We start from the raw sequence: 22600 nt of genomic DNA, 5'->3' as shown, positions 1-22600 counted from the left end.
CTCTTGGAGATGTGCACAAAGGGTGCTTCAGTCGCCCCATCGTGGTAAATACCAGAGGCAGGCATTGCTGGGCAGCTGCCAAGGTCCATGTGTCCCACAGCGGCCCACTGCCAACTCTCCAAGCCCATGCGCCTTGATGCTCCACTGCGCAGTCCCTGCTTTCTTCATGAACGTACTCTGTGACCAGAGTGAGAAGAAAGGGCAGCATCCTTCCAGGGCCTTGTGCTCCCTGTTTGAGCAGGTTGGGTCCAGAAGGAGAGGCAAGTCAGTGGGCTGCAAAGAGGAGCTGAACCCACTCAGGAAAGGGAACCACTGAAGGCTTTTTGTCCAGTGCCACCCGAATCCTGGAGCCAGCGCTACCCAAAGCAGTCCGTGTGCACCAGCTTGTCTTCATGTTTTTGCTACCCTTTCCTCCTCAGCCTGGCATAACTGTACCATCATGGGAACTTTCACTGCCCCCTGGAGAAGAAATGCGGAAGACCACCTGGTCCTGAATTCATGTCAGATACTGCTGTGCATCCAAACTGGGCTTTCTACCCACTTGAGCATCTGAGTCCTCCTGCCCTGCACTTGGGAAATGAGCTGCAGGGCTGCTCAGGGTGAGGCTCCATTGGGGAATTCCGTCATCCACTGTGCCCAATAGCTCAGGTTACTAAGTAGACCTGGTGACCTGATTTCGTCTGGAACTTGGTTAATTTCAGGACCTTGGACAGCAATATTTATCCCTCCAAAAGTACCCAGCTTCAAATCCTTGCTTCCAGGAGATTATATTATGCATTTCATTGTTCAGTTCAGTTCCACCCAATACTTGAAGCTCTCTTGGCAGTTCACAACACGCAGAAACACAGACCATAAATACAGTAAAACACTGCATGGAATTTTTCAATGTACAAAATGTAAAGAAAAATAAAAACGACAGCTAACATTTCAGTACGTGGTAGACCTGTTCAACAGGGGGCACAGATGACCCCATGATGCCACTGAATATCACTGATGCCATTAGATGCTTGGGAGACATGGTCAGTCTTAAGCTGGTGCCAAAATACTGACAAAGATGGTGCCAGGGAGGCCTCACTGGGGGGACAACCCCATCATTGAGGGGCCAGCACTGAGAAGCTCCATTGCCTTGTGGCGACTCTCCCAGGACTCCCCTGGAGGAGCATTCAGAGTAAGGTCTCCCTTTCAGGTTGGGAGAGGTGTTCTGTCAGGTATTACAGCCCAACATTAGATAGAGTCTCATAGGTTGAAAACCAGCACCTTGAATGAGGCTTAGGTTTAACAGGGATGAACACAAGTAGATCCAAACTGGTACTGTGTGTTGAGGCCATTAGGTCCCTAGTCTTAATTTGGCTGCCACATTTCGCACAAGCTGCAACTTCTGAACAGTCGTCCATGGACGTCTAAGAAAGACATCCCACCCTGCCCAACATGGCCACAATCACCTCCCCCTCGCCAACTTCTGCTCCAGTGGGAAGAGAGGAAACAGGAACTCCCTTGGGGCCACTCAGGATCTTTCCCAGCTCACGGGACCTGCTCCACCAGCTGCTACTGCCAAACAAGGAGGTCCCGTGCCCCCAGAGAAGTGCCCCACCGGCCCACAGTCGGGACAGTTCACACATGTGCTGACGGCACTGCTGCTTCCGCTTGCTTCTCGACCGCTTGGGCTGCCTGTGCTGTTGCCGCCTCCCTGCTCTTCGTTTTGCTCTTTCCAGATGCAGCTTTCTTCTGGTCCAAAAGCCGGAAAGCAAAGAAACAGAAGAAGAGAAGCACAGCCCTGAAAATGAGATAGCGATGCAAAATCAAGCAAGGCGTCTAGTTAGCCAGCTGGGGGTGGGAGGGAGCCGCCTCTGCCCATCCATCCCTCCCACCTCTGTCCTGCTTTGCCGCCAGCTGCACGCGGGGCAAAGTTCTGGAGGAAAAGGAGCACGGCTTACTTGACCAGGCACATGACAAGCACTAGAGGAATGAATGTGCTCAGATTCCCAGACTCCGCAGGGGCTGCAAGAGAAAGATACTGTGAGTCAGGACGGCCCTCTCCACCCTCCCTGCTCCATGCAAGACATCATGCCAAGAAGCTGAACCTGCCCGTGCCAGGCTTTTGGTGGGCTGGAGGGATGCTGGGGCTGTTCAACTGCGCATCCCCTTGTGCTCTCGAACCACCTTCAATGCTCCGTTCTCACGTCATGTGGAGTGTGTGGATCAGCAGCCAATGACTTGCTGTGCTGTCACTGTGGCGCCTGATGGCCGAGCTGCTATACCTGTAGGGTCCGAATTGACTAGATTGCCCAATGATGGAGAATGGGGGGAGATCCCGGGTGGAGGAAGGCAGCAGCTCCCCACACAACACAGAGCAGGTCAGGGCATCCACTGCTATGTGGATGATGTTTCAGAGGGTTCAGCAGTCGCATGAAAAAGAAGAGGCTAATCCGTCGCTCTAAGTCCTCATGGCCACATGTTGCCTCCTGGATGTGAGGCCAGGCCAGAGGCTGCTACTGTGCTCGTGTCCCCCCCTACACCCCGCCATGGGCTTCCCAGAGGCATCCAAGTGCCCCCCCCCCCAACGGCATGATGCTGGACTCTTTGGACCAGCACTGATCTGGGCTGGATCCTCCTGGGGCCTTCTGTTGAGTCGCCACATAGTCCGGACATCTGTCTGCCCCAATAGCAGCTCCCTGAGCAAACCCCAACCAATTGCAGGCTCACTTGCCTGTTGTGGAGAGCAGGAAGGTTGCCTTGCTGGAGCCTTCGCTGTTCTGGGCCCGGCATTCATATTTGCCCTCGTGCTGCTGTGTCAGGCTGGAAAGCTTCAGTTCGTTCTCTGAGGAGACCAGCTGGAGTGTCTGGGGGGGCTGTGGGCCCCTCACCCAAGTCACGCTGGGCACGGGGTTGCCCTCCACCTCACACCGTAGCACCACAGAGTCACCCCTCTGTGCACTAATCTGGGTCACACCGGAAAAGTTCTGCAGATCTGCGAGATTGCAAAGAGACGGTGAGGCGCTGCGCCAGTTCTCCGCTCCCAGGACGAGCCGCTGCACTTCCCCAGCCCAGGACAACTTAGCCCGATTTAAGACAAAGCAAGGAAGCGACGCTTGCTTCAGCCTTTGGCCTGCGCGATCCCAAACCCCGCGGGATCGCTATGATCGCGGTCTGCCGATCATTAAGGCTGATTCGCCCTCCAGGGCAAGGACGCGACTGCTGGCCTGCCGGCTACCGACAGCAGGATGGAGGTCAGGTTCGGCCCTCGCTGTCTCCACGGAGGCACGGGCGGCTCCGCCGCGAGGCTCCGCGATCAGGCGGCTCTCCGGGCGCCCCTTCCCCAGCGGCCGTGCTGCGCGCCGTCCGTCCGGTGGCTGGGATCGGCCCCTTTCACCCCGGGTCTTTCTTCCTCTGCCTGCCTACGGACCGCGTTTCCCAAGCGCCAGGGGGCTCTGCAGGGCGGCAGAACCACGCGTGCGCGGGGGCGGCACGCTGCCTTTGTCCGGCCAAGCGCGGATCCAGGCGAGCGCGCGTGCTCGCGCCGGAGCATCCGGGCCCTGGAGGCCGGGACGTCGCGCGAAGCGCCGGAGGCTCCGCGAGGGAGGAGCCGGGGGCGCACGGAAAGCGCCTTGTGCGGGAAGGTCCGAAGGGAGGCAGCAGCCGAGCCCCCAGGGCTCCGTTTCCGCGCCCAGCACGGGAGGCTGCTTTCTCCGCCACCTCCCGGACTTGCCGCTCTGCCGGGCCGCGTGGTCTTTCCTGGCCACCTTCGCCTGGAAGAGCCTGCGGGCTTCCCTGGTGTTTCTCGCCCTCTGCTTCCAGGAGCTGTGGGGCAAGAAGGCGCAATCCCGCGGCTGTGCAAGTGCAGAGGAAACTTACTTCTGTTCGCGCGTATGAGTTCCCCGCTGAACTGGGGCGTCTGGGGCGGGTCTGCAAGACAAGAGCAAGCCCTGTGGGTCAGCAATCCCCTCCGGTCGGATTCAGCAGCAGGTGGGGGGGGGGAGCCTCATCCCGGCATCTCTCCCTCCCCTTCTTGCGTGCACACGGCCACCCTCGACACTCCTCTCCCGTGCCACCGCTTTCCCTCCTCCCACCGCCACCTCCTTTGGACCCTCCGCTGCTGCTCGGCTGCTGTTTCCGTGTTCCCCCCTGCACGAGTCTTGCTGTGCTGGAGCCGAGGGGGAAAGGCCGCTGTGCCTGGGACTCTGCTTCCCCCGCAGCAGCTCTGCAGAGCCAGGGAAGGAGCAGCGGGGCATCCTGAGGCGGCAGAGGCTCTGCCAAGCCAGCCCTTTCCGGCAGCTCAGGGGCCCGCTTGGCCAAGTGCCTTCGCCCTCTGCTGCGGCTCGGGCATCCGAGGCAGGCGAGCTGCTTCCAGGCAGGGGCCAGGTCCTGTCTGCCCGTCGGGAGGGCGCAGGAGCAGCGAAGCCGGAACGGCAAACTGGGGAAGCAGAGCCTGGACTGCACCAGGCCACATTCCACCCAGGAATTCCCAGTTCGTGAGGGCAAGGGCTTCGAGCACAGCGCCCCACGGTGCCTCCGAAGGCCTCCATCTGACCACAACGTCATGGGCAGAGGAGTTCCTCTGGGGCCCAGGGATGGCATCCAAACGGGGAACCCACCTCTGAGCGAGAGAACGACTGCCAAGCCTCACGGTGACCCTGAACAGTGCCAAGCTGACGTTCTCCTGCTTTCCAGTTCGTTCCACTCACTGTTGACCCATGCGAGTGGGGCTATGCAGGCAAGGTAGCCCCATGGGAGTAATTATGGGAGAAGGAGGTAAAGAGTCACTCACAGTGGACATTCAGCAGGACTATTTCTGCCGTTTGCGTTGCCTCGGGCCCCTTCCCGTAGCTGACGCTGCACGTGAGAAGCTTGCCGTGGTCTGCCGCTGACAGTCTGAAGTTGAACACAGTCCTATAAATGTCGGAGCCACTTGGCAGCATGGCAGAGATCCCAGAGGTGGATGCTTCAGAGATGCCTTCCCAGGTCATGTTTGGGGACATTGGAGGACAACTTGCTGGGGCTGTGCACGTGATATTTACCGGCTGGCCTGCCCGAAGCTCTCTTGGAATCTGTATTTCTGGCTTTCCCAGTTCTAGGAAGAGAGCAAGGGAGTCAAGGTACAGCTGCCCACCTGCTGCACTTCGTCTCAGACAAATTCGAAGCACCAGGCTGGCCTTTCTGTCCTGGGCCAGAATAACGTGTCCGTTGAGATCTCCGTCCCTGCCCCTAAAGCTCCTGAGCAAGCTGCTAGGAGCGTAGCTTAGGGGCCTTCCCCCACCTGGCCTGAGGTTGAAGTATGCAGAGAAAAATAGAATGCTGGATCTAAGTTCCACTCATTTCAGTGAGTCTGTTCAAAGTGTGAGGAAATCTGTATCAAGACCCTTAGATTGATCCTCAGCTCCACCCTGCAATACGGAGCCACTCCGAATTTCTTCCTTTGCTAAGCATATCTGCCTGCGGTCTCCCTCTGTCTTCTGGGTACGGACTCTGCCTACCCCTGAAAAATCTCTCCAGCAGCCCAAACAGCAAAGGGCCACAGCAATCAGACAGTGCGGCCTCCAGCGCAACCTTCTTCATATGGCCCAGCTGGGGCTGCTGACTCGCCCCTTGAAAACCTCTAGACCGTGTTTCGCAGAGGGATCATCTGCACGGGTAGCAGAAGGGCCAGCTTGCAAACCGGGCCCTCCCAGAGCCTCCAGTGCCACCTGGTGCGAGGGGCAGTGGCCCAACAGCACCTCCTGCAGGCCGTCCCAGACCCAGCCGGCAACCCTCAGCTGCCTCTGATGGTCAGACTGATTGGACGGCTCCACAGTGCAAGCTGCGTGCACTGAGATCGACCCGCGTGCAGCAAACCGGAGGGTCGCGGAAGTGCACCTCCAGTCTTGCCAAGCAGCATCGTTTTGCACGCGGGGAAGTCCGGCAAGGGCCATCATCTTGCACTGAAGGGCCCACCCAGGCCTGGTCACATGCCTCGTTTTCCATCTGGCACATCGGAGAGTTTGCCTGTGGCTCTTTGCGAGTGATTTCTTGCATGCAGCTTTAACATTGCCAGGCGATGCCTAATGCGCGATCGCACCGTCTCCTCCTGAAACGCCTTTCCCCGGTTCATGTGGCCTCCTCTGCCGGTTTTGTGGGCCTTCTGTCATTCGGCTGCTCAGTGCAGTGGCCCCTCCCCTGCTTGGCCCCCTGACCTTTTCCTGGCCCCTTTCCTCCTGCCCAGCTTGCAGTCCATCCCTCTTGCAGTCCCGCTTGTTCTGGCGGAGGGAACAGAGAAGGGCCCAGTCAGAGCAGAAGCGGGACGAGGACTGTGGGTGGTCTCTCCTGGCATTCCTCCCTGCCACCCCGCCTGTCATGTTGTCTGAATGCAGACCCCCCCCCCCGCCAGCAAGCCCCCTGGCCAGAGTGGCAGGCAGGCAGCTTGGCTGGGAGCTGCCCCAGACCGGCACTGCTGCCAGGGGCACTTGGGCACCCCTCAATGGGGTGGTGCCCCCAGCAGACTGTCCCAACTCTCGAGCAGGAGTGGGGGAATCGGGGCCAGGATTTGGGCAGCTCCAGGGCGCCCTCGCTTGGGCAAGAACCAGCACACCAACCTTTCACTTGTGGGGGGGGGGTGTCCTTTTGGGGCGAATGCTCAAAGCATCTGTAGAGCTTGGGGTCTGCCCACGGGCAGGGGATGCTCACGAGGAGCTCACGTGCTCCAGTCTGTGGAGACCCCATGCCTCTGTTGACCTGCGTTGGCAAAGGTTAACCCAGGGCATCTCTGGAAACCGTGGCATGGGGGAGAGGGACGCGACCGGCCACGGCGGCCCTCGGCCAAGATGGTCTCCAGCCGTGGGTTGCCTGTTGCCCCTCTGCAGCCAGTTCTGGGGATGCGGCTCTGCTGGCAGCAGCCCCTCTCTGCTGCTGAAGGAGGCCGGCCGGCCGGCCTGCCTGCCGTGCAGAAGGAAGTGCCGGCCAAGCGTGGGTGCCTGCAGAATCCGGGTGCGGAGGGTGCTGTGCTCGCCCTGACTCTGCCAAAATCCCTCAGGCGGGGCGCTCAGCTCACCCCACACCCCCCTCCGGCGTGTGCACCACCTCGGCCTCATCTCCAGCCGCACGCAGACGTGAAGACCCTGAGTGTGTGAGCGGAGCCGGGGGACCGGGTGGAGGGCAGCCCCGAACACGTGGGCTCGAAGGAATCCGGGAGGCCCCTCGGGGCAAGGAGGGAGGCCCAGCGCAAAAGAGTCTGGGCACCTTTCCGTTGGCTTTGCAAAGGCACCAGGATCAGAGGCAAGGAGGTGGGAGAAGCTTTCCCCAGAGCACCACGTGGCACCCGAGGGCTCCTCTGCCTGCGGCACCCCGTGGGTCACATGCAGAGAGCAGGGTGCATGCCTGATCCTGCCTCACAGTCGTGGCTCATTCGTGTTTTACTGCTGTGCATGGCGTATCCCGCCCGAAATCCGGGGCTTGGGCAGAGAGCAGGCAGCCCCACAAGCGCTCACCTGTTACATTCACATAGGGCACGGCATAAAAACTGTAAGTGAATTTTGCACGAGGCTCTCTCTCCACTCTGAAAATGTACTGCTTTCGATCAGTTTTCCTGGCATTCTTGATGGTGAGCGAACAGTCACCTTGGTCCAGATGTTCCGAGAGAGTAAAGCGATTCCTCGTGTAGCTTTGAACTGTTTTCCTTGGATTGTTGGTGGCCACCGGAGCCCCTGTGTAAACACTTTCTGCTTCAAACCAATAGCCATACAAAGGGGCATCTCTGTCCGCATGCCTTTGTTCATAGGTGAAATTGCAGGGGATGATGACACAGAGTCCCAGCGGCACGGAGACAGCAGGAGGGGCCGTCAGCCAGTAATTCCGTAACAGGCATTGTGCACCTGCAAGGGGGAAGAGGGAAGGACGCTGATCATCCAGGCAGAGGGCAGCATCCAGGTTGCCTCCCTGCTCATGGCCGGAAAATCCTGGGAATCCCCAGAACGGACGGTGCTGTTCGCACAGGATGTGACTGCCGCCCCCTCCGCCAAGCCTTACCCTCCCAGAGCAGGCATGCCGAAGCCAGGCCAAGCATCAGGACGCCGAGGGACCGGCCCATCTTCCCTTCCCGCCTCTCCTCCTCCCTGGACTTCAGTGATTCTTTCTCCAGCCCCGCGGGATCCTGAGGAAAGGAAAGAGAGGTGGAAACGCAATGAGAAGGAGAGGGCTCCTTGACATCTCCGACTCCCACACCATCCTGTGGCACCTAAACGTGATCTGGGGAAGGCCCAGGTCCCACTTCCCAACCAGGTGGAGGGCAGGAGTCGTCATGGTCATCGTAGTCGTCGCCCACTTGACCTGAAGGCTTCCGCACAGGGATGGCCCGCTCAGCACAGAGATGGCTGGTCTCTTTGGCGCTCCCCCAGGGGACGGAGGTTCCTGGTTGCTGCAGGTCTCGCCCTGCCCGTGTGCCCATGGAGCAGCTGTGGGCCCACAGCCCAGGGGACCCCCAGAAGGTTCACTGGGGCAAGAGCCGGGCTGCTTGCCCAGAGGCTGACACTGACCCAGGTGGGTTGGAACAAACGTTTTAGTGTTAGAGGGCGACCTGCCAGGCCTGCACACGCCCACAGGTGCTGCTTTTATCCGTTCAGCCCTTTCCACATATATGTTTTCCAGCAAAAAGGTGCTGCTTCCAAAGTAAATGGGGCAGGAGAGCGGAAGCTAAGCCACTGCTTTCCTGGATCCTTATGCTAATGCTCTGATCAAAGTGATTTTGAGATGCAAAGGTGCACCTGGCCAGAGTATTGTGATGGGGAGTCTGTGCAACATTTTCTTCTAAGTTTGGAATTATTGTGCTCTATGACGTTAGGAATACAGAGCTCGAAATGATGGTAATCATGGGGAGGGGGGTCCCTGGGGCAGGGGGGAGGCGAGAAACGTTAAGTCTGCATTCCTTCCACCACCACCCCGCCCTGAGGGTCACTGCAAGGGTCTCAAACTGCCCCGCTGGACCGCTGGGGTGCTCCTGTAGGTGGCATCCTTGCAAGGGCAAGAAGGTACTTCTGCGGGGCCAGGCTGAATGCTCCGTGGGGACCAGCGAGCTCCTGGGAAGCTCCCAAGTGGGCCGCAGCTCTCCCCTGCGCTTCTCCAGCATCCGATGTTTGGCGGTGTCCTGCTCCTGCAAAAGCTGCCGGTGCAAAACTCTTGGGACTTGGGAGGAAGGCAGGGGCGGGGAGGGGGGAGCTTGCTGTGCCGGCCAGACTGTCCTGGGATGACCCTCATAACCCATGGTATTCCCAGGGGGCATCGCTCAGTAGGTGAGAACTGCTCCCTCCCTCCCTCCCTCCCTTCCCCCTTCCTCCCAGGAGCCAGGCCAGCACACGTGGCCCCCTACCTCTCTATTCTTCCCTCAGAATATCCCTGCGCCGCGGATTCGCTTGGGAGTCCATAACCAGCCCAGAGTCTGCCAGGGAGCCTCCCAGCCGGGGCTCTGGAACCGGCTTCAGTCCTAACTGATGCAGCGGCCCAGCTTTGATGCGCAAGGTCCCCGTCCGACCCGGGAACATCCGGTCTCCTGCCCAAGCCCTCCGGGGCCACTGCTGCCTCAGCATGCACCTCTGGATGGAGCAGGCCCCTGAGCCGCCCCGCAGCAGCCTCCCCTGCCCCTCGCTCCACGCAGAAACGGCCCCACGGTGTTCCCTGACGTTTGCGCCAAGGAAAGTCTCCCAGACTCAGCCCGTTATTTGCCTGCCTTCCCAACAGAAAAGCTCCACATATTGTCACAGGATAAGCTGCCCTGATCACATTCTGTTGCCCCAGACACGACCTCTCCCTTCCCCCTGCCCCCTCCCTCCTTCCCCTTCCCCCCCTCTCTCAGTGGATCACTAAAGGGCAGCGTGCCCAGGAGAACCAACAGCAAAAAAGAGAGCTTTTCAACGACAAATTCACACTTCCCTCCCCTAAAACAAGCTGCACCCGGTTCTGCAAACTGACGGTTCATCCTTCCTTCTCTGACTGCAGTCCTAAATCTGTTTCTAGCAGGGAACTCCCAAGCTGCTTGGAAGTAAGCCCAGCGGGTTTCACTAGTGTGCTCCCACTAACGGTGCATCGGGTCGCAGCCTGAATCCCACTGAATTTAGAGAGATTCACTTTCCAGAAAACAGGCCTGGGATTGAGCTGGAACAGCCAGGCAGAGAATTCAAACCACACGGCCCCTTCCTGGAAAACCTTGTTCCGCACAGCAGTGATGTTCTCTGCTTGTTTGCTACATGCAGCCAATGCCCATCCGAATTTTAAAAGTTTCGCTCTCCTTTACAAGGAAAACTAATGCAGTACCATGAATAAAATATCCATACCTACCCGTGCAGTACACGCTTCTTATCCATGCCCATTTTGACTGGAGGAGAATTAATACGTGAAAAGCCAAGGGCTTTTCTCTCACTTTGTAGAAAAGTGAATGTGGTTGTAATTGTTGTGTTTATATTTTCGTGTTTGTAACAAATTAACCTTTTTTCTCCAAACAAAACTATGCTTTTTGGACCTTGGCCCCATTCAATTTCCACCCTGGGTTGTTGGACGTGATGTTCAGATCAGGGAGTCTGGATTGTCTCCTTCCAGGCAAGCCAGACTGAGAACGCAGGAGCATCCCCCACTTCAGCACCTAAGAGGCCAGCCGGCGGCGGGGTTGGGGGGGAGTCACACGGTACCCTCCTGAAGGGAGAAGGCATGTCCTTGAGCCGCTCTGCTCCTCCTCCCAGTCCTGGGGAAGGAAGGAGTGTCTCTTGCAGAACCTCGAATGCGCATATCCGTTCATGAGCCCCCCGATTAGCAGCCATGCAATTCGGACATGCCAACGTGCTCAGGCGGGACTGTCGATAGTCTGGATGAACAGCAGGAATGCTGGCACCCTTTTCGGGCAGCTTGATGCTGATCAGTGGGACAAAGACAAGCATGCAGGTTTGCCAGAGCTCTTCAAGATTCTGCATGGCATGAAATTCACAGAGCCTTCATGAAGCCTGCATGCACAGCAGAGAGAAACAGGCTGTAGATACTCCCTCCAAAACATTCACAGGGCTCTTATCACAATGCTATATTGTCAAACCACTTGTCACATAACTTGGGGATTTCAAAATAATTAAGAACATGCTAGGACTGAAGGCAGTCCAGCCAAAAAGCCAAAGAACTGTGGAGAGAAGGGAAAATGTCCTCGTTAAGCAATCAAATAACAAGCACCTTCAGAAGTGGAAGGCAGCTAAACTTGAATTCTGTAATACTACTTTTATCTCAGTGGTGCCCCCAAGCTACTGCAGAGTTACTAACTTTGGTTGAATCCTGCTCAATTCCAGAAGAGCGTTCTTACCTCTTTGCAATGGCCTCCCCAAATTGAATGTGCTGATATGGCTGCCCTAGTTTTGCATCAGGAGAGTTTCTCAACAGGAAAGAAAGATTTCCCAGAATAAGTACTTATGAAAAGCAGAAATGGTTATGCTTCTGAAGCAGGGATCAGGAGATTGCACCATCAAGGAAGAGCAGGGAGGGACCTGCGCAACTTGACTGGGCAAGCAGAGAGCGAAGGAGGATGGGCTTCTGCGCAGGAGTGTCGCAAGGGCCATCCTCGGGTGCTCCCGTGAGGTCACGCCCATGCTCAGGCCTCGCTCAGGGTGAGATGCATTCCCTCGAGAGGCAAGGCCTGCGCCGGGGAGGAGAGTGGGCGGAGCCTCACACAGGCTCGTGGGCTGTGTACAAATGAAATTATCGTTAAGAACGGTACAATAAGAACGGAGAAGACACACAAAGAAAACGGTGTTGCAACATTCACAGAGAAGTCTGGCCTACTCGTCCTTGCCTGGCTCCTCTAGCGACATCGAGGCGGCATTTCGTGCAGGGAGCCCCATGGCTCCGCATGATTTCCAGACATTCCCAGAGCGCTCGGCACCAGCCTGCTGGAAACGGCCACAGCCACCCCGCCTGCCTGCTTTTCCTGGCCAAATCGGGAACCCTTAGCAATGCATCTCCGCAACATATTCGGCACACTTGACAAAGCCACCAAAGAATGCAAAGGAACTGGAAGAGCACAAGATCCATTGAGAAAGGCAATCCTGCCATTCCCCGTCCAGGGATTCCAGCCGCAACGACGTCTATCAAGACCCAAGATCCTCCCAGGCGTTTCATGCAACGCTTTAGGGGACTTGCATATGGCTCCTTGAGACTGTGTTATTCTTGTATGAAAGTTTAATATTAGTTCATCAGAGATTCCTTCTATATATTTTGATGGTCGATTATTAGGACTTGCATGAACGGTGATGGTCCATTATTAGGACTTCACATCTCCCGTTTTCCTTGGTGATCTTTTATTCAGGGTTTCCTGCCTAGCACATTTCCGCTTCCCCTGAGCTGGGCTGGGGGCAAGGCCTCTCCATCCACACAGATGCGCAAAGGCGGCTGGGCTCCTTTAGTTTCTCTTGACCCATTTCTCCCGCCCCAGCTTACCGTCCTGCTTGTCGTGGCAGAGCAGGCAGAGGAGGGACCAGGCAGAGGTGAAGAGGGAGAGAGCAACTGGCCCTGCCCCAGGAGATGGGGCGCCATCGGGCTTGAAGGGAGGAGGAAAACTCTGGGCTGCAGCCTTGCTTGAGAAGCCAACCCCTCTGAGCATGCACGGGGCATTTTGCAAGGGGAGGGACCCGGGCCCATGCCTGCACGTGTGGAATGATCTTCCAAACACAGGAGGAGCCTGGCGCATTTTTACACTCAGAGGGTGCTTTTGGGATGGCACGGCTTCCCGTGCGCAAGCGCGGGGCTGCAGGTGGCATTTGAAATGGGGAAGTGGGGCTTTGCTCTTCTGTTGCCACTGCTGCTTTCAAGCCTAGCATTCTGCTGCTTGGCTTGTTATGCTGGAAAACGACTTAATCTTTTCCCATGCAGGCTGGGGGGGATTGTGCTGGGGGTGGTGGGGGCCGGGGGCACTGCTCCCAAAGAAGGGTCTGGTTCGTGGATGCAGGCGAAGGAGGAGGGACGTCAAGTCTACTAACGCTATGTTCTTTCTTTCCAGTGTGGGTGTGTGCACATGTGCGCACAATGTTTATGCATCTTCCGTTACTGGAGCTCAGCAAGTTCATCTCCAATTGTCTGCGCGTGAAACGCTGGGTCAACGCACTGCAGCCGTGCTTGTGGGAACAGGGCGATCGCAGGCGCTTGCCCGGACCAGGATGCAGGGCCAGGGCTCATCTGCGCCACGGTCCACTGGGAATCCCTTCCTCCACTGTGCCTGATGACTCAGGTCACGATGCACCAAGGAGGCCGGATGGCTGGATCTCTCCTGGCGGGTGAAGTCATTCATCCGCCAGGCTGGCGGACGCTCCACCCTCGGAGCGCTTCTGAGCGTAGCTTGCAGTGGCTTCCCCCCATCGCTGGCGGCCACCACGTGCCCTTCTTCGTACCCATAGGCACACGACGGTGCAGTGTTATCGGCATGGCGCGATGCAGGGACATCAGTGAAACTGGCCAGTGCGGAGGACTGGCTTGGCTTATTTGGGGAAGGGGTGTAAGTCTGGCATGAGTTGTAAGTGAAATTGCAGGGGAGGGTGACACAGAGATCCTGTGGCACAGAGACAGTAGGAGGGGCATTCAACCCGTAACTCTCTGCCCGGCGCTGAACACCTGCAAGGGAGCAGACAAGAAAGTCAGCCTCCCAGGTAGAGAGCACCAGCCCCTTCCCCCCGAGACCTCAAACTCCTGGTGAACCCCCGGAGTTTGCTCTGCGACCTGTCTTCCCCCAGTCCTTACCCTCCCGAGGCAGACATGTTGGAGCTAGGCCAAGAATGAGGAACTTGAGGGAATAGCCCATCCCCGCTTTCCTCCTCTCTTCCTCTCTGAACTTCAGTAATTCATCTGTCAGCTGTAGGACCCTAAGAAAAGGAAAGAGAGAGGTGGAAAAGGAATGAGAAAGAGAGCACTCCCTTGGGCACCTCCGCCCCACCCTCCACCGTCCTGTAGCACCTAAGCTCAAGTTAGGAAACTCATGACACAGTTGGCAACCAGGCCAAAAATGGACCGAAAAATTAACAAACCCTTTGCAAATGGAACAATTCAGTTTAGCTCTTGCCAGCCAGCGCACCACAAATAGAATTTTCTCTTTAAAGCTCTTCTAAGGGGCAAGAGATCCTGGTTGGTGCAGGGTCCCCCCCACACCACCACCGACGTGTGGAAATGGAGGATATCTCCAAGCGACCCATGGGCATATATGTAGGAAGGCTTCTCACAGGTACTGATCACGCACAGGTAGGGTGCTGTGCCTGGCAGGCAGATCAGTGGCTTGGCCTGAGCTAGTCTGGGAGGCTGCACGGCCCCTCAGTCGTGGTTTCCATGTGTGGGGGATTCCCCACCCCCCCTTCCCCCTTTTTTCCCCCCCCCCCCCCCATTCCTTACCCCCCCCCCCACTATCAGTGTAAGTTCTCATGGCAGCTCACAGTACTGAATTAAGGCCACTGAAACTGTACAAACACGATCGCCATACAACAAAACCGCAGCAGATCCCCGCTCCCCAAAAATAACACTGACCATGGAGAATCCTCTCGGGTTCTGTTTTACGCAAGCGTTTCAGAGTTTGGGGCTACCAATGCCGCATGTGTGCAGCTACAGGTGCTCATTTTACACTTTCAATCTTTTTCATTTGTATTTCCCTGCAAAATGGTTCTTATTCCAAAGAAAACGGGGGAAGGCAAGGGAAGCAAATGCCATTTTATTCCTGGATAGTCACTCTGAGGAGCCAAAACAGCACACAAGAGCGTCCTTGGCCCAAAGCCTCCCAAAGCGTGCGTGGCCAGTGGTCTGCAGCCAGTCCCAGTCCAAGCAGATGCTGCACTCTGGCTTCGTGAGCAAAAGGCATCTGCTCAGTCCCAGCATCTCTGGGCCTCCTGCCCCACACCCTGGAGAGTCGGCATCAACAATTCTTGGATAGATGGACCGAGGGCCTGAGGCAGTCTGAGACCGCTTCCCATGTTCCTTGGATCACCAGTATCAATACTGCATAATCTGATGCATGTTTTACTTCCACTTGTTCCATGACATTTGCCAAGGAAAGTCTTTCAAACACGCTGTATTTGTCTTCCCTCTCAACAGAAAATGTGCAAATGGCATCATAGCATTGTCCGCCTTCGCTGCATTAGATGGTCCCTAAACACAACTTCTCTCTCTCTCTTTTTAGAAGTGGTCCCTGATGGCCAGTGCACCCAGAAGAATGATCAAAAAAAAAAAAAAATAACGTTTCAAAGAACATATTCATCTTTCCCTCCCCTAAATGATTTTCATCTGGCTCTGTAAACATTGGTGGTTCCTTCCTTCTTTGGCTGCAATTCTAAACCAGTTTCTAGCAAGGAATAGTGCAGTCTTATACATGTCTACTCAGAAGAAAGCTAAAAGGAGTTTAAAATATCCTAACACATGGGCATACATTGCAGAAAATCACTTTATGTAGAATTTCCTCCAGTGGTGAGGCAGAAGCATAATTAAGAAGAAAACTGTTAGGACTGTCTTGTCACAGAATTTGTCACAACCACAAAATGTCCAGATAACTTATAACAAGCTAGAACTTTGGGGTACTCTGGCCAAGCAAGCTGAAGAAGAGCGGAGAAGGAACTTGAATGAGGAGCAAGGGAGCAAACCTTCCAAAGTGGAAGCCAGCCAAAGTTAAATACATTAAATATGACGTTTCTCTCAGTGGTGCCCTCCACCCCCTCCATTTACTGCAAAGTTATTAGCTCTGGCTCATTCTGGAGCAATTCTAGAAGAGTATTCTTACCTCTTAGCTACCAGGGTGTGCGACGAACTCCCCAAAGCCTATGCACCGATGTGGTTTGTGAGCACTATAATTCAGGAAAGAAGGAATTTCAAAAAGCAGAAGTCATTATGCTTCACAAATAGCATCAATAGATTGCAACTTTAATTAACAGCAGGTCAGGAAATGTGGGGTTTTCCTGAACCAGCGAAAAGCTTAGATGGGGGGGGGGGGTGAGAAAAAGCGATTCAAGCACCATCCTTGAGCATTCCCGGGGAGGTGATTTGGGCCCACAGACCTTGCTGCATATCTGGGAAGTTTTACAGAGATTGGGAGAAATCTGTCTGGTTCATGTTTATAAGGGAACAGAACATGTTTATAAGGGAACTTATTTGCATCAGCCATGAGTCATTGCAGTTAATGGCTAACTTGCCACAGAACTGATAATGTTATCTATGTATTTATCTATAAAATATTTACACTAGAAACAGATTACAGTTTAGTCGATGATTTTTTATTCACATTTCCTGTTCAGTGCAGTTTCCTCTTCCCCTAGCCTAGGTGGGTGGAAAAAGCAGAAAATATTTTGGCTCCTAAGTTGCCTAACATGGTAGAGGGCTTAAGGCAGAAAACAAGAAAAGATGAGTAAATTGAATGGAAAAGCACTCAAACATTTTTAGAAACTTGCCACAAAGAAAAGAACGTCAATAAATCATGGTTCTGTTTGGAGGAGATGCCTTTCCATTGATTCATAATTCTAAAACAAAATACACCATGCACATAAAATTGGGTATAATTTCGAGGCTGATAGAAAATTGTAATTACAATTTTCCTCTTGAAGTACAGAAAATAGGAATGAGCTTTTTTACGTATGCAAATTTTGATATCCAAAAAAGGAGAGGAGAGGGGAGGAGAGACTCCATACCTCAGTGATGCAAAACTCAGCTGAGTTATTCTCAAAGCAAGTTTGCTGAGACAGACATGGCCATTTTGGAGTGGAGGTTCAAAGAGGAGTATATGTCCCAATTGCAAATCTGCAAAAATGAACACATTTCTCACATCCCCAGTTCATGTGAAGTGTATCAATGATGACCACATGGTGGGGACAAAGAACAGTGAAATTGCACACATCTCCTTGAGTGGGTGTGCATCTATTTGCACAGATACCGCTATTATTGTTAACCTAAAGTGTGGAGTCCCTCAGCTTAGACTGTTGTCCGTGCAAAGAACCACATTTTATGTACCTGAGGTTTTCTCAAGTTATGTCAACAGCTTCCCATCCCCTTTTCTTTGCAGCAGCCCAGAGACGGAGTTCCTGTTGAGCACTCCCAGCATGTTTTGGAAGAAGATGCATTCAAAGGTACATCTTAAATAATGCTTAAATAGAATTGTGGGCACATCAAAAGAGAATGGTGGCAGATTAATGTATCAGGATATAGCAGACTTACCTCTTTGGAAACATCCTGACTTGACTCTAGCTAATGTTTCTGGATAGACTGGGATCCCTCTTCTGTCTTTGCAACGTAACACCCGTGGAGCATTTGGGAAATTTGGAAAAGATGGAAGGGGGAAAACCTCTATCATGACAGATGCATTTTGAAGTGGGAGAAGAGAGGTGAAAGGTTCAGCTGGAGCTCAGTGGCTGCAACTGGTGGGGAGACCTTGAAGGAGACACCAGAGCTGCTTTCGGGAAACAGAACTACCCAGTGCAGTGCCTGCATGACGTCTATTTCCTCTATTGTGCTCTGGCTGCATATTTTCTAAGCAGAACAAATGCATAGTATGAAGACATTTGAAGCGGTGCTCAGAGAGGGCAGGGAAGCCACCTCCCTCTGCCCTTCAAGGTCTAACCAACCCACGTTTGCTCTTCGGAGGCAGCTCCGTCCAGCCCTTCCGAAACGCGCCATGCCCTCTTCCTGCTCACAGTCAGGAACAGAACCAGAACCAGAACCAGAACCAGCCCATTCCCTTTCTTTCCCCACTTTGAACACTGGCAGGGAGAGCTCCATAATTAAGCTGCAGATCACAAGGAATAAGCACTCATTCAAAGCAGGCACCCCTGAATGCGAAGGAGTCGCATCCGGGCCCACGCGTGTGGGGGAGCGCAGCGGCCCCTCCAGCTGAACACCAAGAAGTGGAACTTGTGCATTATGCATCTTCGGTTCACTGTTTCAAAGAACTGAGAATAAGGAACTGGCTTTTCTGGAGAACCCATCTATGTGACGTTCACTTTCCACCTGAAACCGGGCACTCTCGAAGCATTTATACCAGTCCTGCGCAAACTCTGAGGATCAGCCCCTCGACAGGCAGAGAAGGCCACCGAGTAAGTGGGGGCTGCTGTGGGGCGTGTGCGGGGCAGCCCTTCTGCAACGTGGCTGGGGCGTGGAGACCCTTCTCTGCTCACTTCCAGGCTGACTGCCCACTCCCCTTCATTCCAGATTGCGTTTGCACACTGGACTGCTTAGCTCTGCAAACTGCTCGCGAGCCGCTCCCCTGCTCTGTGTGAGTATTCTGGGGGCTGCTTTAAGGTTTTCACATAGTTTCGAAGTACGTGTGCGCACATCAATGTGTATGCAAGCTTCCAAGCTTTAGAATGGGTGCAACTTTAAACTTAAGTCACCTTATGCATCTGAATGAGGCACTAGGGAGACTCATAATACTGCCGATAGAACCGAGAATGTTTTGGCTGACGAAATCCATAAGGCCTGGCCCACTTGGCCAATGGAGCTGAATGATGAGGATGGCTGGCCAAAAAAGCCGGAGGACCAACTGTTGCTCATGCTTCTCATAGATCCTGCTCTGCAATAGGGAAATTGAGCTTTTGAGATGGAGGCATTGGTAAGTTCAGGTGTCAGACTGAGTCCAGGAGCATCAGAGGAAGGAATGGTTGGGCAATTGTCGAGGGTCCACCTTCCAGCAAAGGCCCACTGACAAGTCCCTCCTGGACTTGCTCTCCCTCCTTGCCATGGCAGCCCTCTGGCTCCATCCACCTCTTGCCGGGCAACAGAGGTGCTGAAAGGAGGCATTACTTTTTACCAATGAAAGGACCAAATGTTAGAAATTTTCAAAAATTTTGCAATAGAGCTCTCCAATTTTAAAAATGCATGCAGAAATGTATCTGTTGCACATAATTGCATTAGAAGGGGGAAAATATAGAAAAGAAATTTCAAAAAAGCATTATATGGAACAAATGCTTTGCTATCTATTTATTTATTCAATTAATGTGCTGCTTCCCATATTCAAAGCTACCTCTAAGTGTCTTACAGAATCAGAAATTAAAATGCAGGATAATAAATATAAGACTCTTTTAATTGATGCATTTATAGTGTTTTACATCAACGCTGAAAGCACATTAATTAATAAATTAGCTAGGCAGTCCAATAATTCAGGACAGGATTAGATCTGGAGATAGGTATTAGGTAAAAATTCTTACAAATATACATGAAAATCAGATGGATTTTGATGCAAATTTTTAAATCAGGACTAAGGCCAAAACTAAGAGGGTCAGCAGGAAAACATTTATGTGACAATTTTGCTCATCCCTAACTGGAACGAGCAAGAGGAGGCACGTGGGGCAAGTGCGCATGACAGAAAGGTAGCGAATGAGCCTCGACCGTCTGCGAGGTTCCCTCTGCATGCAGGTTCCATGCCAGCCCAAATTAAAGAATGACCCTCATTGGGCACAACTTCACATGTTTTCCTAGCCCGGTGAGGGTGACTTGTTGGAATGGCTGGCAAACATCTGGGTGCTGGGTGGAGCAGTGCTGAACCCTGAACTACCCCATCGCCTCACCTTCACACCTGCATTGTGGCAAACGCCCATACGCAGCACACCCGCACGCACTCACACAAAGGCCAGGCCTGGGCTGCACCCAGCAGTGAGGACCAGTGGCCAAGTGGGCTTCCTTTTCTAACTGGTTCTCCCTTCCAAACATCTTCCTCCATCTGTAGCCTTGTTTCCATCTTCCTCCAGAGCCGTGCGGACCAGACGACATGGCGATCCCCTTCGGAAACACTTCCGCCATGCTTCTGAATGACAGCTGCTTTTCAGCGGCCAGTGCCTCCGCAAGCATCATCACTGCCGTCCTTATCCTGGTGTCCTTTCTGGTGGGGATAATTATGAATGGTTCGTTCCTCTGGGTGCTGGGGATGAAGATGAAGAGGACAGTGAATACCCTTTGGTTTATCCACTTGATTCTCTCCTACTTACTCACCTGCTTTCTCATGCCCTTCTTTGCCGTTTATATCATCCTTGATTTCCACTGGGCCCTTGGAGAGATCATGTGCAAGATTGTACTTTCCTCCTTTTCTGTGATGAGGTTCACCACTGTCTTTCTGCTCACTGTTATCAGCCTGGACCGGTACCTCTTCACCTGCCATTCTGTCTGGTCGCAGAGGTTCCGCACGGCAGCCCTGGCACGGAGGCTGATCACGGGAGTGTGGCTGGCTTCCCTCCTCCTGAGTGCCTATAGCCTTCTCTCCCTGAAGACTGAACGAGTCAATGGCCAGATGAAGTGTGGCTATAGTTTTGTTTTCTCCAAGAACACGCCCATGCACCTGGCTTTCTTCTTGGTCCAGTTCCTGCTGGCCTTCCTCCTTCCCTTCATCATCATCCTGGGCTGCTATTGCTGGATTAGTTGTGAAATGAAGACGAAAAGGCTTGTGAGGACTGGGAAACCTTTCAGAGTCTTGGTGGCTGCCGTGGCATCGTTCTTCATCTGCTGGCTTCCCTTTCATCTCTACCACGCTGCACTGCTGGCTAGTCACATACCAGAACAAATAACATGCATCCTGTGGGATCTCGCAGCTGCAGGAGTCTGCTTCAATGTCTGTGGCACCCCCATAATTTATCTTTTCGTTGGGGAGAAATTCCAGCAGGTCTTCAAAACATCCATGCTCACCCTGCTAAACAAAGGCTTTGTGGATGTTCCCAGCAGTCCTGGGGACAATGCAAACACAACGGAAGATGGTGGCTCTGGCAAACATACTCAGCTGAAGGTGAGGCAGGGCTTTTCTAAATAAGAGGTTGAATCTGTGGCTTTTCTGAGGCTTCTTCCGTTTTCACTATGGGAGGAAAAATGGATCTTTTACACGTCCACCCTGCCAGGAGGTTGCATTCCTCTGCTTTTCTGCATTTTCTAATAGCCAGACAACCGGCGGTAGATCTGCCCTGTATCCAGTTAGGTGCTGCTTTTGCCCCAGGCTTTTGTGATCTAGAATTTAATACCAGACTTTTCTCATTCAAAACACCAAAGCACAGCACAGCACCCTAAAAAGGGTGGGAAACATGGGGAGGCTCCAGAGAACGGTGGCGCCGTGGAAAGTCTCCACGCGCTTTACTGGGTGAGGGATCATGACAGCACGATCAATGCCTTCTTTAGAGAAGCCCTTAGGAAAAACACCTGCCTTGTAGGGTTGTAGCCTTCAGGCCTAAGATTTTGTCTCCTGCTCCACATTTAAGCAATGGTTTCTGAATGAAGGCAAGTTCTCACTTCCAGATTCCTATGCGAGGATGTTCTGATTGTCTGCAGTGCACTGAAATGCAGCAAGTAGATGGTCACCCCCAGGTGAGGAATAGCGTGGCAGACACGGGCTGTGGGGTCAACTGGAATGCATGGTGTGCAGGGCCCGCCACCTCCACTTCGGATTACAGGGAGCCGTGCCCGGCAATGCGTTGGAGGAAGCGCAATAAGCAGCCCTTCCCCAGTGCCTGCAGTCCTCCAGTGTTGAAGCATTCTACCCCAGCATCTTCCTGCTTCCTTCCCCAGACCCTCCAGCTCTAGGTGGCTGACACACCTGAATCCCCAGAGGAATCCTGCCCACCCGGCTGCCTATTACCTTACAGGTACATCTAAATGTTTGCATAAGTTCTCCTCCTCATGTCAGATTTCCCAGATGTTCCTGCCTTGTGACTGAGGAACTTGCTCAAAAGATTTGGACAACTCCTAGTCATTTTAAGTCTTCCATCCGGTGGCAGAAAACACCTCCTGCCACCTTGTGCTAATCTGGCCAGCAGGCAAAAAAGGGCCAGTGCTGCTCTGCAACTTGAGGGTGCGACTGTGAAGACTGCAGAGGAAGAGGGCTGCCTTAAGGCGAAGATGGCGGCAATAGCCCTCCACCAGCTCTGCTCACAGCGCGTGAGCACACGTTTCCTCATGAGTGCGCCTTGCCCTGCCCCAACCGGCTGCGAAGTTGCCAGTCAGCTTCCGAGCAAAAGCAAAATCAGCTCTTGGCACTGATTTTCAGAGCCCTATTCTGGGGCCAGGGTTCAGCACTGCAGACAGTGCCTTTAAAGTTCAGGCTGAAAGCAGGAGTGGATACACCACTGCAGTGACATTGGCACCACCAGCCTCCACTGCCTTATATGGCCTACTGCCCATCTGCCTGAAGGGGTGCCTTCTCCGCCATAGTCTTGCCCAATTGAGGAAATCATTTCTGGGCAGATTCTCTGAGTGCCGTAGCCTACAATTGTGCAAGGAGTGGCTACCAAGCAAAGACTTCTCTGTGTTGGCCCCCAGTCTGTCGGATGCCTTACCAGGGAGATCTGCCTAGTGTCCTCACCGTATACTTTCAGATGCCAGGTTAAGACCCAGCTAGCATTTAAATTATAACCAGTTAACTCTTTAATGTAAAATGTCTTAATGTGTGTAATATCTAAAATTGCATTGTTTGATATTTTTCTAGTTGTAGGTCAGTTCCCTTTGTTGTTTATTATGGTAAAGGATTCAAAAGGCATATCAAAAATAACAAATAAATAATAAATAAGATCAATGGTCTGACCCTATTTAAGTCAGGCAAAACAAGTAGCACTTTCCAGGGGAAGGAAACTGGGCAGTTGATCGGGCCACTGTTGAAGTGAAATGATAGAGTAGGGCTGCGTTGTTTCCTCAA

At 53.6% G+C, this 22600-nt stretch overlaps 2 protein-coding genes across 2 annotated transcripts; one reads left to right on the top strand and one right to left on the bottom strand.

Moving 5' to 3' along the window:
* Positions 1-765: 765 nt before the first annotated feature.
* Positions 766-11331, bottom strand: LOC123017464 (sialic acid-binding Ig-like lectin 12). Its single transcript, XM_044418818.1, has 8 exons — positions 11297-11331; positions 7996-8119; positions 7458-7841; positions 4766-5068; positions 3853-3903; positions 2708-2968; positions 1935-1998; positions 766-1774 (listed from the first exon to the last, which is right to left on the bottom strand). The coding sequence occupies exons 2-8, from the start codon at positions 8054-8056 to the stop codon at positions 1612-1614; spliced, it is 1287 nt and encodes a 428-aa protein (XP_044274753.1). The 5' UTR covers positions 8057-8119; positions 11297-11331; the 3' UTR covers positions 766-1611.
* An 8371-nt stretch (positions 11332-19702) lies between these two features.
* LOC123017444 (probable G-protein coupled receptor 33) lies at positions 19703-20731 on the top strand. The gene has a single exon (XM_044418791.1). The coding sequence runs from the start codon at positions 19703-19705 to the stop codon at positions 20729-20731; it is 1029 nt and encodes a 342-aa protein (XP_044274726.1).
* The last annotated feature ends 1869 nt before the right edge of the window (positions 20732-22600 follow it).

This window comes from Varanus komodoensis, unplaced genomic scaffold (assembly GCF_004798865.1).
Source record: "Varanus komodoensis strain SLA01 unplaced genomic scaffold, ASM479886v1 scaffold93, whole genome shotgun sequence".
Classification (NCBI taxonomy): Eukaryota; Metazoa; Chordata; class Lepidosauria; order Squamata; family Varanidae; genus Varanus; species Varanus komodoensis.
The sequence above is the reverse complement of the archived record's forward strand: the minus strand, read 5'-3'. Positions and strand labels throughout refer to the sequence as shown.

What these genes read in the sequence shown, in the direction of transcription:
- LOC123017464 (XM_044418818.1), bottom strand. Translation starts at nt 8,056, where the DNA reads ATGGGCCGGTCCCTCGGCGTCCTGATGCTTGGCCTGGCTTCGGCATGC. An exon ending in GCCCTATGTGAATGTAACAG is followed by an intron (nt 5,069 to 7,457) that starts GTGAGCGCTTGT and finishes CTCTCTTCCTAG; the next exon opens with AACTGGGAAAGCCAGAAATA. An exon ending in CTTGTCATGTGCCTGGTCAA is followed by an intron (nt 1,775 to 1,934) that starts GTAAGCCGTGCT and finishes TCTCATTTTCAG; the next exon opens with GGCTGTGCTTCTCTTCTTCT.
- LOC123017444 (XM_044418791.1), top strand. Translation starts at nt 19,703, where the DNA reads ATGGCGATCCCCTTCGGAAACACTTCCGCCATGCTTCTGAATGACAGC.